The 15,629-nt window shown below is 33.7% G+C and overlaps 2 protein-coding genes and 1 long non-coding RNA gene across 24 annotated transcripts in view; 2 read left to right on the forward strand and 1 right to left on the reverse strand.

Annotated features, from left to right (window-relative positions):
• Positions 1-2,171, reverse strand: part of PIP5K59B (Phosphatidylinositol 4-phosphate 5-kinase 59B) — a 31,069-nt gene extending 28,898 nt beyond the window's left edge. For all 19 annotated transcript variants that reach the window (XR_015294072.1, XM_031920189.2, XM_012494140.3 and 16 more), the window contains exons 1-2: positions 1,701-2,171; positions 711-745 (exon numbers count right to left, since the gene is read on the reverse strand). Coding sequence is in view for 18 of the 19 variants with exons in the window: in XM_031920189.2 (XP_031776049.1) it covers positions 711-745; positions 1,701-1,812 (147 nt within the window). In the remaining variant the exon portion in view is untranslated. The remainder of the gene's footprint in view (positions 1-710; positions 746-1,700) is intronic.
• A 219-nt stretch (positions 2,172-2,390) lies between these two features.
• On the forward strand, positions 2,391-5,072 carry LOC147656636 (uncharacterized). The gene is made up of 3 exons (XR_015294078.1): positions 2,391-2,959; positions 3,047-3,164; positions 4,822-5,072. It is a non-coding gene; the product is annotated as an uncharacterized LOC147656636 (long non-coding RNA).
• A 1,890-nt stretch (positions 5,073-6,962) lies between these two features.
• On the forward strand, positions 6,963-10,004 carry LOC100870641 (synaptic vesicle glycoprotein 2C). Of its 4 annotated transcripts, none has more exons than XM_012494158.2 (11): positions 6,963-7,206; positions 7,277-7,501; positions 7,577-7,739; positions 7,839-7,960; positions 8,024-8,268; positions 8,389-8,537; positions 8,902-9,064; positions 9,149-9,263; positions 9,336-9,495; positions 9,569-9,696; positions 9,770-10,004. In XM_012494158.2, the coding sequence occupies exons 1-11, from the start codon at positions 7,134-7,136 to the stop codon at positions 9,823-9,825; spliced, it is 1,599 nt and encodes a 532-aa protein (XP_012349612.1). In that variant the 5' UTR covers positions 6,963-7,133; the 3' UTR covers positions 9,826-10,004. The 4 variants fall into 4 exon arrangements, with proteins under 4 accessions (XP_012349612.1, XP_086770113.1, XP_012349614.1 ...); XM_086913987.1 differs by having other exon boundaries at positions 8,389-8,462; XM_012494160.3 differs by having other exon boundaries at positions 7,283-7,501.
• Positions 10,005-15,629: the final 5,625 nt, after the last annotated feature.

Below are 15,629 nucleotides of genomic sequence, written 5' to 3' on the forward strand. Positions count from 1 at the left end.
GAACCGACCTCAGCGATCAAATTATCGAGTGTGAATCAAACGAATAATCGATAGTTATATAGAAGAAATCGATGCATCTTGTATCGTTGATTGTTGTTCAAAGAGAACGCGGTAAAATTATTGAGTGAAACAATGAATTTGAATAAAGTGAATGTGAAAAATGCAAGAATAATACAGAGATAGCGAGGATTTTTCTTATATAACATCCACCTGTATCTGTGAAGCATAATTCCGTGTCTAGTAGTGTTATTCTGTTGATGAATTTTTATTCTTTTTGTTTTAAAATAAAATGCACGGCTTTGAAGTGTTTAAATATGCACGCACGTTATACAAATAACGAGAGCGTTGTTTTATGCAACATTCTATTACATTCATTATATGTACACACTAATTTTAAATAGATAAAGATATGGTAGAAAAATATAAAACTATTTATATTTACTTTACATATATAAATAACTTTATATATTTAACAATTGCTAAATTTATAAATAAATAAATCAAGAAATCATTAAAATAATGCAGTCTCGAGAATTTCGATAAATAGTGCCTACGTAAAACTGTTTATTAGTTATCTCTTTCTCTCGTCGGACATATCGAGTCAGAATGTACAAGTGTCAATATTAATATCTATATATATCCGTGCATGGAACAGTTTTTAATTATCACCATATCTAAGCGAAATATGTGGGATTGTATTTTTTACTTACGTCAAGTGCTGTCACTTTATCCCCTGTAGATTTATCTGTAACACATTGAAAATAACGTGTTTGTTACACAAAATAAGATCATGTAACACTTGACTTCTATATGCACACGATAATATATATATATTACGTAGTAGCCGAACGAACAAAAGTCCCGTTTCTAATGCTAGAATTGGAGGGATGCAAACGCATGCAAAGAAAAAATCGCACGCTTGTGACCGGTCGAGTCAATCGTATGTATTCCCGGAAAGAAGCGAGAAAGTGGAACGTTAACCGAGTTCAAAAACGAAAGTCGTGCCACGCTGATTGCGGTGTGGATTCACTATTGCACATGTGTCTCGATACCGTTATTCCCGTTATCATTAAATTTCAGTCTTGATCAAGGCGTTTACATAGCTTCATTCAACTTTTTTGTTTGAAAATGTTGTTGAAAAGTTTCGCCACAATGTTAACAAATTTTCGAACTTTATTCACATTCTAACAGACTTTTCAATAAAATCGATTTCACGTCAGTTGAAATATGAAAGAAAAAGAAAAAAAAAATTGATGTATATTTTCGAAGTGTCAACAATTTTATTATTTTACATATTATTTAATAAAAGAAGAGAAAAAATGAAAGAAATGAGAATTTCTCATACGTTTTTTACAAGGTTAACATTACTATACAGTGCAATGGGTGACACCCATCAGCTGTCAAATAACGAAATGGATTAATCACAGTATAGCTCTGAAAGAGCATACACTGTTCGTTCGGTTGCCGACTTAACAAAGGACGGAACATAGCGCGGGCATGCGGAAGCGAAACGAAAATCCGATCGGCCACAATCGATCGATCACGCCTATCTTTCCGTCGTGTCTCGTAGCACAAATCTCTTAACATTAAAAGAAACGATGCTCACGTTATAGGCGTCTGGAATCGTGCTATTTTTATAGGTTAGGTCGTGACATTTGGTCGAAACGACAAAGAACTTAACAAAGATAAGGGCTACTCACTGTCCTCGTCCGCGTACTGTTCCGGTCGGAGATGATCTTCTGTGGCCTGTACCGGGCCAGTGAAGCTTGTCTCAACCACTTCAATCACGTCCACATTGTCGCCCGAAGCCATTTTGTACGTACGTGCCTTCTTTCAATCCACCGAGCGCACTGACTCACGTACGACGACAACGATCTTCCTGACAGTTTCGCGAAGGCGCCTTCTCTGTCGTCGCTTTACACGGCAGCATCTTTTGAGTTCGAGAAACACGGCACATTCAGGCCGACGCATACGTAATATGCACTTCTTTATGGAACATTTTTCATTTCACTCGCGTGTCGACCATTTCACTTCGATAGAGAAAAAAATGTCAATGATATACAGCCTTAAAGGCTCTCCAGCTCCGGGCTGAGAACACCCACGAACCTCGAGAGCGCCTCCGGCCTCCCTGCTATTCGTCTATTGACCGAACGCCATCTTGTTCCGATTTCAACACCATCTTACGATGAAATTTGAAACTATACGTGCCTCGAGGCGCCTCTATTGCAATCACGTATTTTAACGATTTATTATTTACGCATTTTTATATATGATTAAGAGTTATCGATTTAGTAATTCGAAAATAGCATTAACATAAAGAAAATATCAAATGGTTGTTGTTACAAATAAAAATTTTATTAAAAATTTTTTTTGTAATTTTTACCAACGGTAGATTGGTAGATGAAGAGGTGTCTTTTCACCGGAAAAAATTATGAATATAACTCGATGACTATATTCAGCTTGAAATAGATATTATCTCATGAACCAGGGACAGAAAAAAGTATAGAAAACCAATGACGAAGTGTAATGTTATATAAATAACGGTGAAATTTCGCGCGTGTGTCTACGTATCTTTTATCAATGAACCCATAAACGTGATATTGAACGACATTGAGGATTACGATAAAGTCATTATGCATACGAGATTAGTATTGAATGCAATTTATATTATGTTTAGCTATAATCTTTTATATTTTATGTTGTATGATTTCGAAAACACGCAACATTCTATTTTAATTTCTATTTACAAATAAAAATTTCGTATATTTATGCTTCTAAATTTGTAACACTGAATATAACAGTAGAGAGTAACGATATCGATCTCGAAATTAATCAAGACTTGTGTATTCAGTCACGCGATGAAGACATAAATTCTAAGTCTATTGTAAAATCAATTTTTGATTTTATCAAACGTTAATATTCAATATAAATGAATATTATGAATAATATGTTTTTAAAAGTAAGAATTTTATTATATATCTTCGAATAAGGTATACATATATATTTACTACATTTATCTGGTAAAAATCATGCCAAATCATTTCAGTTATATCATGGTTAAGTGGCCTTATGACAGAATTCAGATACAAAGAATAATCCTCACGACCATTATTGGTTTAATTTCGTTTGGAATATTTAAAGGTCACTTGAAATACGAAGAACAAGTAATTAAACATTTATTCCGTATAACACAATTACTTCATACTTGTATTATAACTGATTAATTACCAATTCTTAAAAAAACCAATGTGCATCAAGAACAAAACATAGCGTATCATACAAATTTAACCAACCTATGAATCATCGTTCGATTTAATTGTTGGCAAGCCGCTTTATCGGAATAACTCGCTAACACCCGTGTCATTAATTCATAGCGTCGAGTTCGCTCATTAGGGTGCACATTGATCGTGTAAAGTGTTTCACATAAAAGATTTCGCTTAATACGAGGATAGATGAGAGAGATTTATGACAGTCAATGCACAATTAATTATCATACCGATGAAACTTTCTTGAGAGTTCGGTGTTCCCTTGGTATTTCTCCTCGTTTCACGTGCTTTCTTGCTCACGTGTATAAAATCTTACACGCCCCAGCGTGGTTGCATCGCCGATGCGTGTTCAGATATCGGATGTTTATATCACGCGATGCGTTGTACCTATTCGACTGGCGATTTATATATGTATATTGCTCCTGTTGAACGACAATTAATAACATTTTCACAATGCGCGTAACGATACGTACGAGACATTCGAATTTCAATCGACTTACACGTACATGAATGCGGGTAACAACGGGGTCAAAAAATGGTTTGATATCAATTAACGACACGAAACGGAAATGTTGAATCTGTTTCACAAATTTTTTCGCGGCAATTCGGTAGAAAATAAGTGATCACGAAAGAAATGTATATACGCTAGTTATCTTTGCTTTGTGGCAATTAACCTGTTTTAGAATAATTGTATGATGACTTAACATTTCTATGAAAGAACACGGTGTCGCGCTGTACTATCGATCCAAGGCGTGAAACGATTAATTTTCAATGTTGTTACGAAGGAATATATAGCTGATACAAATCTTCTTATCGGATACAAGTCGCATCATCGTTTTCTCCGTCTCTGACCGAGTTCCCTGGGATAAAAATCGATTATCCTGACGTACGATTTCTGCTTATATTAATCGTCCTTTACCGCTACGAATCCCGCTAGATTCGATGCCGGAAAGATCGCAAACATTAGATCGAAATCAAACGTGCGCAGTTGAATAACAGAAACCATTTCTTACCGCGGTTAAATGGCAAGTATGCGTATTAAACCGAGGAACGCGATAATGCTCGTGTATATACGTGCATATCCATGATACTTACCTGTCTGCTCTACACGTAAGCGCGAAAGGAAAAGAAAAAGAAAAAAAGAAGGGAAAGAAGGAAAGATCGCAGCATTTCCTGTGCCCTCGATCAAACGTGTTCCTCTCGTTTCACATTAAGATATGTGTACGTGTTAGTCTGCTATTTAATATTATGAAATTCCTTGCCTTTGATTATTAAGCCATCGATATTTAAATTGGCCAATCAACTATGATCCTAATTAATTTAGAAGGAAAAAGATCATATATAAAACATTAGCATAAATATCTACGTACGTACGCTTGCGAAAAATTCTCATTTCTCGCTTTAGATTCTCGCTTTAGAATCGTACGAACAGCTTAAAAAGCAGGTCACGAAACATCGATTCCAACGAGTTTTAAAACAAAAAATTTTAATTAATCCACAGTAACGAGCTTCGCGTTCTTGCGACTAAATAACCTTGTAATTATTTTCGATCAAGGTGTCGAAGTACATGCACCCGTTGGAATATCGACAGGAGAAGGACCGATTTAAAAACAATCAACACGAACAAATTACGAAAAATGATTGTTCGTCTTCATCGTCAGATACGACTCAAAAACCAAAAGAAGAATGATAAAATCGTATTATTAATTTGATTGTAGTAATAATTAAGTTTGATATTTTAGTATTTATTTGATATTAATAAATGTACTTGTGGAAGTCTTTGAATAAAAATTAAACTATAGAAAATTGTGTTATCGTTATAGAATAGCACGTCTAATGTAATTAACAAATCACGTGCACATGTGCACACATATTAATGAAATGAAGAGAAATTTTATTAGAGGTTTATTTCGGTAAATATGCATATTTTCAGACAATGAGCATACAAGTGAAAATTCATTTGTATTAATTAAATATACTTAAGATTTAACGTTTCGAAAGTAAACTATTATATATGGAGAAAAAAAGAAAATACATTAGAAATTTAGATAACATTTAACAATCAGATTATAATAATCATTTCCATTAGAAATACTAATGGAAAAATTGTTAGAATTATTGAGAAATATCAAAGATCGGAATAATTACGAGAAATGAAAGGGAAAGGAAAGGGATAGAACTTTAGCAACAATTCGGGGGAACGTTAGAATTCTTACAATTTTTTGGATTCTTTTTCGTATCATCAATCTAGATTCTTGTGAGAACAATGGCTACTAGTTTCGCAGGAGCTTCAATCGTTTTCAACGAATTCAATCTGGTTGGTATCACGGATGTAAGGTCAGGGTGGACATGATATTTCCTGTATCGACTCAAGACAAAAGAACAAAAGTTACTGTCAAAATACGCGAAGCGTGTAAGTTACCGCGATTTAAAAGAAATGACTATAATTTGTTGATCGTTAACGCGAAGTTATCCAACTGCATTGCTAATTATCCTGAACAAAGCATTATTTTTGTTTGTCCTCTATTTTTTTTATCACGTGGAAATTCAAATTTTCTGTAATAAAATATTTTGTATTCATTTTGATTATAACGTATAATTTATAGATTTTGAATTTCGTTTATTTCCATTTCACGTTATTATTTATTTGGACTGATGTGCACAATATATGATTACGTTCTATGATTTAGTGCCAACGTGATCATAGTCAATTCTTAAGTAAATTTTGTGAAATGTTCTAATATGATCAAATTATTCGTTGAAATTGCCATTTTTAAGATCGAGAAAAAAGTATTACATGGTTTCAATAACGTTTGAAGAAATTTTACTTATAGTTTAGATTCTATAATGAAAAAAGAAATTGAAAAATTGTTTGAATGGCCAGTTCCGAATAAGAACTCTCTAAGAATTTAAATAATAATAATAATAATAACGACGAAAGAAAAGATGAAAACAAATAGAAAAAAATAGTAATAAAACAAAGAAAATTTGAATAAAAAATTCTATAATTATTTTTTAATTAACAGATATTTTAAATCTTTTTGAATCTATATATATATATATATATATGATCTATATTATCATATATATATATATAATCTTGTAATAACCTTCAGATAATATAAAAAACTATATTAATTATTAATCACTTTTAAATGATTTCGAAGCGATTGTAAAATAATCCTAATATAAATCTAAATCACTTTGAATTAAATTGTTAATGTATTTCGATTAGTTTAGGATAATCCTGATTTGATTTCTTTGGAATATTTATAAAATATATAAATTATATAAATATATAATTTTATAGAATTCAGATGTATCAATTGTGATAATATAAACTTTTTACATTACTTAAAACAAAAAATAACATAGTTAATTCGTAAAGATTTACAAAAAATTCAACGTAGATAATAAAAGATAATGTTTTAATTTTGCATCACAATGTATTTTTTTTTCTTAATATTCTCGCATAAATTAAAGAAAAGACTGTAATTGATAATTAATGCATATAATTATTTTAAAATAAAAGAAATCTTTTTATAAAATTTATCATTTATTAATTGATCTATGTTATTACTACATTACGACTACGTCAGTGATAACATAATGTTGGTGATAAATTATTTTCCTATGAGATAAAATTGTTTGTGAATATCTTAACTATTGCTTGTGTCACGATAATAATTCGTGTAGTTTACATCAGTCCGTTCAATTTAAATCGTTGTGAGACATGGTGTATCTCCGACAATTAAATCCGAGAAACGACCAATAAAGGCGTATACTACATCACGAGAAACAAGTTTCAAGCGAGATCGCATGGTGTAAATCATTTAAAATCACGGACAATCTGAAAAAATTACAAGAATGTCGAACGAACGTACAATTAGTATCGTCACTCTTCCAGATAAACCAACAGAAGAGAATAAAATTGATTCAAGTGAGACTTTTCTTCACCAAAAAACAAATATTTTAATTACAGCATACGTAAAGAAATTTTATTTGTAAAGTAACAGATATAGAAAATAAAACGGAGAAGTCTGCAAATTTCGAGAGAGCCATTACCGCAGCTGGTTATGGAAAGTTTCAATATTTTCTTCTTCTATCAATTATTCCTGTGTCATGGTCAACAAGCCTTAACACTTCCAGTGTTGGGATCATTCTTCCTTCTGCAGAATGCGATCTGCAAATAACTTTCTATCAAAAGGGTGTCCTAACTGCTATCGTATACATAGGTTCGTATATTCTTATCTTTTCACGCGCAAAGATACTTTATTCTAACATTAAAATTATACCTTGGATTATTTTAGGAATGGTCTGCAGCGGTACTCTATGGGGTTATATAGCGGATGTCAAAGGTAGAAGAACCGTTTTCCTCTTTGGTTATTTAGCTGACGGTATATGTAACATTTTGTCAGGATTCTCGCAAAATTTCTGGATGCTGTTATTTTTTAAATTCCTTAACGGTTTCATGTAAGTCTGAAAGAGATTTTTAACCTCGTTTTTGAAATTTTTATTATTTCCTTATTAATCTTATTATTAACGATAACAATAATAATTATCTCACGTCAGTATAAGCGGTCCTCACGCTTCCATCGTGGCGTACTCTTCTGAATTCTATGGAAACAAAGGAAGAGGGAAAATACCATTACTGATCGGTTTCAGCATCACACTTGGAAATATCGTAAGCTCAGGTATGATATATACGACAGATTGTAAAACATTTTGTTTACGAGTTGGATCAATTCATGTTATAGCGCTCGCGTTGATCATCATTCCTCAAGAGTGGTCCATCGTTCTTTGGGACGGAGCATTTGTCTACAATTCCTGGAGATTTTTCTTATCTGCCTGTAGTATACCAATACTGATCGGTGTTGTTTGTCTCTTCATGTTTCCGGAAAGTCCAAAGTTTCTCATGTCGCAGGGTCGTATGGACGATGCGTTGAAAGTTTTCCAGAGGATTTACAGCATAAACACGGGCAAACCGCCGAAAGAATATCCGGTGAGAATATCCTATGAATGATTATATTAATAATTTGCTATGATTTTTTGAACGATTTAGATATATATCGCTTTTTAAAAAAAAATAATTAAATCTATATAATGATGATTTTTATTTAAGATTCAATATTTACGAAACGATCCTCCTTCCACGGAAGAATCGAGTAATGCTGATCACGATGGAAATATGAAGAAGAAAGTAATTTTCACTAATCCGTATTTGTCTCGACTTTTTTCGGTCATTGTCATGCAATTCGGGTCGATGTTTGCGTAAGCGTTCCCTTTTATTATCTATATTAATAATTATTTATGATATACAATAGTGTTATATTAATTCCTAAAAATAGATTGTTATTAAAAATCAATTAGAATACCAAAAATCAAATTCTTTAATATGTGATATGAATGTTCGCTTTATCTATATAAATACGTTGTTTCATCGCAAAGGAACGAGAAAACAGATAGGTATAATGACGTTTATCATCAGTCATATGACGTAAAAACAGAGATAATAAATAAATCCACAAAACGCGAGAAACAGTGAAAAAATAATAATCTTATCAAAAAATAGCAATCCAAGAAAAAGCAAGTAATAAGTCAAATTTATAATTATTCATTTTTTTGTATCTTATAGAACCAATACGTTTCGATTGTGGCAACCCCAATTGTTCACGATCCTAGAAAATTTCGATCCATTGAGTTACAATCTGACAGCAGAACACGAATTTACATTTTGCGAAATTTTGGATTTCACAACCTCTTCTGAAAACATTGCAGAAAACGCTACGTGTAAAAACGTAGGATAATTTTTATAATTTCTTTTTAATGAATTTAATTCTGTATTTATACATTACATGATATTATTTTTTGTATGATTCTAGATTGTTGTCAACGAGTCTGTTTACGTAAACACAATCATTGTATCTATTTTAGGAAGCTTTTTTCTTCTCTCGAGTAGCTTCATACTGAATTACTTGAGACATAAAATCTTATTAGGTAAGAATTCATCATGTGATTTTGTAATATAAATTAATTTAATAACAATAATACTGATATTGTTGATTGCAGCTATTTGTTACGGAATATCGCTAATATGTATAATTAGTCTCTATTGGTCATCTAATTCGTTATTAACGTTATTGTTGTCAAGTTTCTTCATTGGATTGACAAATAATACTCAAAATATCATTATTTCTGCAACTGTCATCATGTTCCCAACTTCTTTAAGGTTAAATATAATAAATATCCAAAGTGAAATTTAAAAATAATAATAAGATAGAATTTTTTCTTTGAAAAACTAGGGCGATCGCAGTAAGTTTCGTAATGATGGTTGGAAGAATAGGGTCGATCTGTGGAAATATTCTCTTCCCAATTCTTCTGGCGCAAGGATGCTTTGTACCGATGATCCAGTTGGCGTGCTTCATATTATGTAAGCTATTCTCTCTTCCAATCGTTTCGTTTCATCTTTTTTTGTAAAATACTATAATTCCTCTCTATTGCAGTTTGTTCTATTTTAACGTGTTATCTACCTTTGTCCAAAAAGGAAGCGAAAAAATAAGGAAAGTCTCGAATTTTATTTTCGTTCACTTCTGAATACTCGAAACGATTTTTCAATAAAAATCATCAAACTCACTACACGAATATATTAATATCATATAAAAGCAATTCAATCAAAGGTCGAAAGTCTGTAAAATAAAATAGATTTATACGTGACTCGAATAAATTGCCAATAAAGAAGTTTCTATTTCATACAATATACTCCGAATGATAGATCTATAGGATAACCTATAGACCTCGTTGTTCAAAGCGGGGAATTATGCTCATCCTTGAACCATTCTAGCATAATCGAAATTTCCAAAAGGAACCACGATCATTTTCTTGAGAAACAACCGCCATTTGGCGCAACAATGTAAAACGAAACATGCAAAACAAGGGAATAATGGAAGATTTATCGAAGCAAGAAAGCACGCGTTCAAACGCAATACAGAAAAGAAGGTATAGCAACGACAACAATGTTACACAATGAATGGGTGGATGTTTCCAGTTGGACACTCTTCACGGTCACATTTTCAACCGGGGAAGGAGATCAATCTCGATTTAAAACAATGATCGAGCCCGTCGAGGACGAACGTGGCGTTCCTCGACCGGCGTGAACACGAAGCTGCCACGAGGGCCTTGGGTTTCACTTTCGACACATCCTGGAGAGCCCTCCGCCGCAGCCTTCACCCACATGCTCGTTCTTCTCGATCCCTCGCTAAGTAAGTAAGTAAATACTATTTACCACGCTTCTGTTCAAGTGGAGATTCGTGTGGACGATGCTTTATCAAGCGCTCGGGATCTCGACACCTTCGAACCGACCATGTTGATCGAGTAATTACGCGTGGCCATAAAAATCGCCGCGAGTATTACAATGAGAGAAAGTCAAGGCATCTTGTTGCGATGCAATCTTCTGAATGTTATTATGGCTACGGTACTCGAAGATCGCAGAAGAAAAAATTGATAAGTTATAATTTTTTAATCTCTTGGGGGAATTTGATTTCGAAACTGGACTTGTCGAATTATTTTCACATTTTTTTTATCTTTGAAATATTGAAAGCATTTTTAATTACTATGTGTGATTTAAAATATAAGGAATCAATCTTGCGATCTTCATTTGATGTTAATATTTTTGCTCGTTTCATTATTTTTCAAAAGGATGGACATCTTTTATACTAGTTCACGACTGAACTAGAAATTTTCTATGCACGCAATTCATGGAATTCATTCAGCAGACATATATTTTATCTTGACAGATTAATGCGTACATTAAGATTCTTAAGATTATTTTAATAGAGCTTTGGGATGTTCAGGATAATATATGAATATAATACGCATTTATTATTAATTTGATCACGATTTCATTTTACTTATATAATTCAATATTGTTTCTATTTGTGAGTATAATTAAGACATTACAGTTACATCCATGAAAAAAATAAGCTATTCAATTAATCTGATGGCGAATTGAATGTGATACAATTAACGGGACACGAATGACAATAAGTACGAGTCGTTAAAGAGAAATTGTGCTCACTTTGCTCGAGTAAATATTGCATTCCAAGATCACATTGTATTTTAAATGCGTTCAGGAAAGTATCCTAACTACATATTTTACTTTTTTTTATGCGAAACTTTAAAAGGAATAATTCCGCGAAAAAAAGAAATTACCAGAGTGGAAATTGACTCGTACGTTTCATCGGTGTTTCTCGTGAAGAAGCATCCAAGGTGGCGCTTGAGACAGCATTCCGAATAAATTGCGGAACGAAAGTGTGCAGCGTACGCGTGTATAAGGAAAAACGTGTTGGCATTGCTTTTGCGTTTTTCACTCTGTTGTGTTCAAGAGCCTTACATTGCCACATCGTTATCACACATCTTTACGCAACATAATTGAGAATTTTCCTTTCTGGGAAAATGCCTGACGAATACCTTTTTAATTAACCTTTATCTTATATATTTCTATCACATTCGATAATTATGAAACGAGTTATTTCTTCTTTTTTATTATATTTAAAAGAATATTTGATGCAATTTACTCAAGTCACCATTCTATTCTACAATTATCTGTCTTCATTTCCTAATGAATTTTCCTCGAATTATTAAAAAATTGATGGATCGAATTTCGAAGCGTTAGCATGGTAGTTGATGTATTCATTCAACTATCAATTATCGAACGTTCATCGATCTGGCCTGTATCGATTCGATACAGGAATCAAGGAAGACGAGGGAATAAAATAAGAATGATACAGGGTGTCTTGTGAAAGCGATTCCATCGATGGGCCCACGGTCCTCTAATCATTCTTTACGGGCACGAAGACGTCCGTATCGCGATTTCACGGCCGCTATTCGCTCGATCGTTCTTTTTTCGAGAAATAGAACGGATGATGATGGCGTGGGTAAGACTACCAGCAGCCAGTCGCATCAGGATCCTTCCGATACTGTTAACTCTTCCCGCAAAATCCTTCGTCTATTCCTTATTTCTCTTTTGAAGAGAACGACGATTTTCATTATACTTGCGAATATCTTGCTCGTTTGAATACTTAAAACTAATCTGTTGGTACGACCGCAAGAACCAAGATCTCGAGGTTACTTCGAGATCCCAAGTTGAATAAATTTTATGGAATCATTTTGAAATTATGACTAATTCGTAATTCATGGAATTGAAACAGAGATAAAATTGAATCGAACGTTTTTAGAAATCTTTTTGGAATTATATTCATTTCGTTTCGTAAAATTGGAATGGAAATATAGATAGATGATTGCTGTATCGATTTAAAGTCTAAGAAATTTGAACTCTCAAAAAATTTTACGCGTTTGTTTTCTTCCAATAGACCACCCTGCCCACAGATCTATTCCTTTATGTATTGTTTCGGGGAAACAAGTGCAATAAACTTGACAGTTTCTTGGGGAAATGGTAAAAGAAATATCCTCTGGGCACCAGTGTCTTCAGAAAATGGCGTTAAAGATGTGAAACGATCACCCTCCGGCCAAATGACCGTGCTTCAGTACCGCTTTTACTCTCTAATTTATAACAATGCCGTCAAGATAAAATTTATCACAAATTTCATCATGATATTAATGAGATTAACACAATTTTAATGAATATAGTTTATAAATGTTAAATTTAAAAACAAAAATATTACAAAAGATTTTTTTTATAATCGTAAAAAAGAAAATGTTAAAATAATTATTAGAAGAATAATGCCGAAGGAACGATCCATAATTTTCTCGGAACTCTCAAGATTCGTCACGGCATGGCGTTAATTAACACCGAAATTGACGATCGTCGATGCAAGTTCGAAATTAGTTCTACCGTGGAATAGAAAAAGACGAGTCATTAAATCGTCTCAATCGTTAGACAATCCATCGACCGGATGTTTGTCAGTTGCACAGCTACTGCACACGAAAATACATTTCGACAACATTCATCTATTTTAAATAACGTGAATTTTTGTTCCTCATCCGTGTAATTGAAAGGAATACCGCTGTTCCTTTAACGATCTGTTATTCTTCCTTGAGAAGAAAAAAAATATGATAACGGAGATATGAAACTGGATTTTCTTGAAGCAATGAATACAAAATGAAGATCGAACTTTCTGATCAGCAGTAACCGGTGAAAGCCAAAAGATGTACGCAAAGTTTGCAATTACATAATTAATCGCATCTCCGATAAATCATAACGTTTCTTTGATCAAAAGTTGCGCGGCTATCATTATGAGACATTGATACTGTCTGTGAGTGAAATTATGCAAATCGTCGAAATAATTGTTCTTTTTACGGAAAATTGAAGCTTCTTCCCACAGAAAGAAATCGTTGAAAGAGATATGCGGTGAAAATAAAACAAGTCTCATCTTGAACAACTTCCTTGTGAAAGGAAACAGGGAGGTAATAATCAACCGATCCCTCGAAGAAGAAGTTGAGTATAAACGTCGAAGAAATTGAATATAAACTCGAATATAACAAAACAATGTTGGTATGGGAGCAAAGTTTACTTATCGTTTTTACAATGATTTCGATGATCGTGATATCGACAAGAATATATCAACAACGGAGAATTTTAATCTTAATTATCATTTTTGCTTAATCAATTTTTCACATTAAATTCGTAATGTAAATATGCTCTAATACATCGATGGAGGATCAAAAGTTTGAAGATTCTTAAAAATAGCATATATTTCTTCAATAATTTAGTTTCTCTCTTAAATGATCTTTATCCTATGAGATATCTTATTTAAATAAATAATCAATTAATCCGAATGCACCATACGTGGCAAATATCAGTTACAAAATTTTAATTAAGCAGAATGGTAACTCACTTATCAACTATATAAACCGTTTGCATCAACGAGATAATCCGGTGTGAGCAATTATTCGTTTAAATTTATTTAGAGAAACGCGTTAATATATAGCGAAACACGCTATATCGAAAATAATCATCGCTATGCTCGCAAATCTCGCATCTCGAAGATACTTGCATCCACTTACCCAGATATGTATAACTCGTACGCCATATGCGCGCCACGATGCATCGCATTGCTTTTCATTTATGCACCTACCTATGTAAATGAGAGTATTATCTGAAAGTATCTACCGCTACGCCGGATCCGCTATGCCTATGGAACACCGTGTGACTCCTTGCTCCTTACCGTTCTTGTTCAATTCTTTCTTCCTCGGTCTCCCCACGACGGCTTCCTTGTTCGCCTCTTCCCGTTCCACCGCAAACCCGACCTCTCCTCCTGATCCTTGTCTTTCGTGGTTCCTGCCCGCGCTTTCGTTCCTCCTTCCACGCTCTTTCTCACCTGCTCGTTCGTTTCCTCCTTCGCCGATTTTCCTCCGAGATCTCCCGCCGAGATTGCGAAACGCGTTCACTTCGCATTTACTTGGGCGCAAGCCATGTGTTTACCATCGTGTAACATAATATCGTACGATTTTGAAAGGTGTGTCGAAGAAGCCTTTGATCGTCTCTATTTGAAATGTCTCTTGTTTAAAATGGAATTTAGTCTTATTTGAGATTCTATCAAAATCGAATGCTCTTTCAATGGAATGAAAATGTAATAATGGATTTTTTTTTGCACGAACGTTTTTACAATTTTTGGATATAAATTACAAGTCGTTCAATTATTCCATCGATAGTATATAATAATTTTTGATTTCACGATTAATAAGCTTGGTAATTATATGCAAAGATAAATCCAGGTCAGTGAGAACAAAAATATCCAGAGAATTTTATTAAGCTCTTTCTTATTTACTCTCTCCTAACTTGTCCTCCTCTCGTTTCTTCTGATAAGTTCTTCTTGGAGCAGCCACGTTCTACGATAAATATCTTTTTACCCTTCTTACCCTTCCACGATGGATTTTCTCCGTCATAGTCTTCTTTGGCACGAGAACAGCCAATCGAGACGACGCAATCGATACGCCTTCGTATTTTCATCTTTTAGCTCACTGGTGACCCAATATTTTCAGAATAAACGTATCCGATACTCCGATCGTGAAGCACGAAGACGCGGGAGGATCAGTGAAAACATGAAATTGAACGGGCTATTTGCATTTATCGAGATCTCCAATCGTTTCTGTCAAGGACACGCGAGTTCCGGTGACAATGACGAAGCAGGTCCTCGTAGACCAACGACGAGTAGTCGAATGACAGCTCGTCAACGAGATTGTCATCCCGAAGAAGCGACTCAATCTATCCTCGTGTCGTCGCCATACCAGAAGATTTGGACATAACAATGAAACTTCGATGCACACTCTTTCACGGTTTCTCATCTCACCGCTAATAATAGCTTTTAAAATTAAGAAGTCGAAATTAAAAAGATTTATCTACGT

The sequence above is a fragment of the Apis florea genome, unplaced genomic scaffold (assembly GCF_048593485.1).
Source record: "Apis florea isolate Af1SG1 unplaced genomic scaffold, ASM4859348v1 contig_3561_pilon, whole genome shotgun sequence".
Classification (NCBI taxonomy): domain Eukaryota; kingdom Metazoa; phylum Arthropoda; class Insecta; order Hymenoptera; family Apidae; genus Apis; species Apis florea.

Excerpts from the sequence above, each read along its gene's own strand:
- LOC100870641 (XM_012494158.2), top strand. The coding sequence starts at position 7,134 with ATGTCGAACGAACGTACAATTAGTATCGTCACTCTTCCAGATAAACCA. Across the intron at positions 7,502-7,576 it reads AACTGCTATCGTATACATAG|GAATGGTCTGCAGCGGTACT; the intron begins GTTCGTATATTC and ends GGATTATTTTAG. Across the intron at positions 9,264-9,335 it reads GAGACATAAAATCTTATTAG|CTATTTGTTACGGAATATCG; the intron begins GTAAGAATTCAT and ends TGTTGATTGCAG.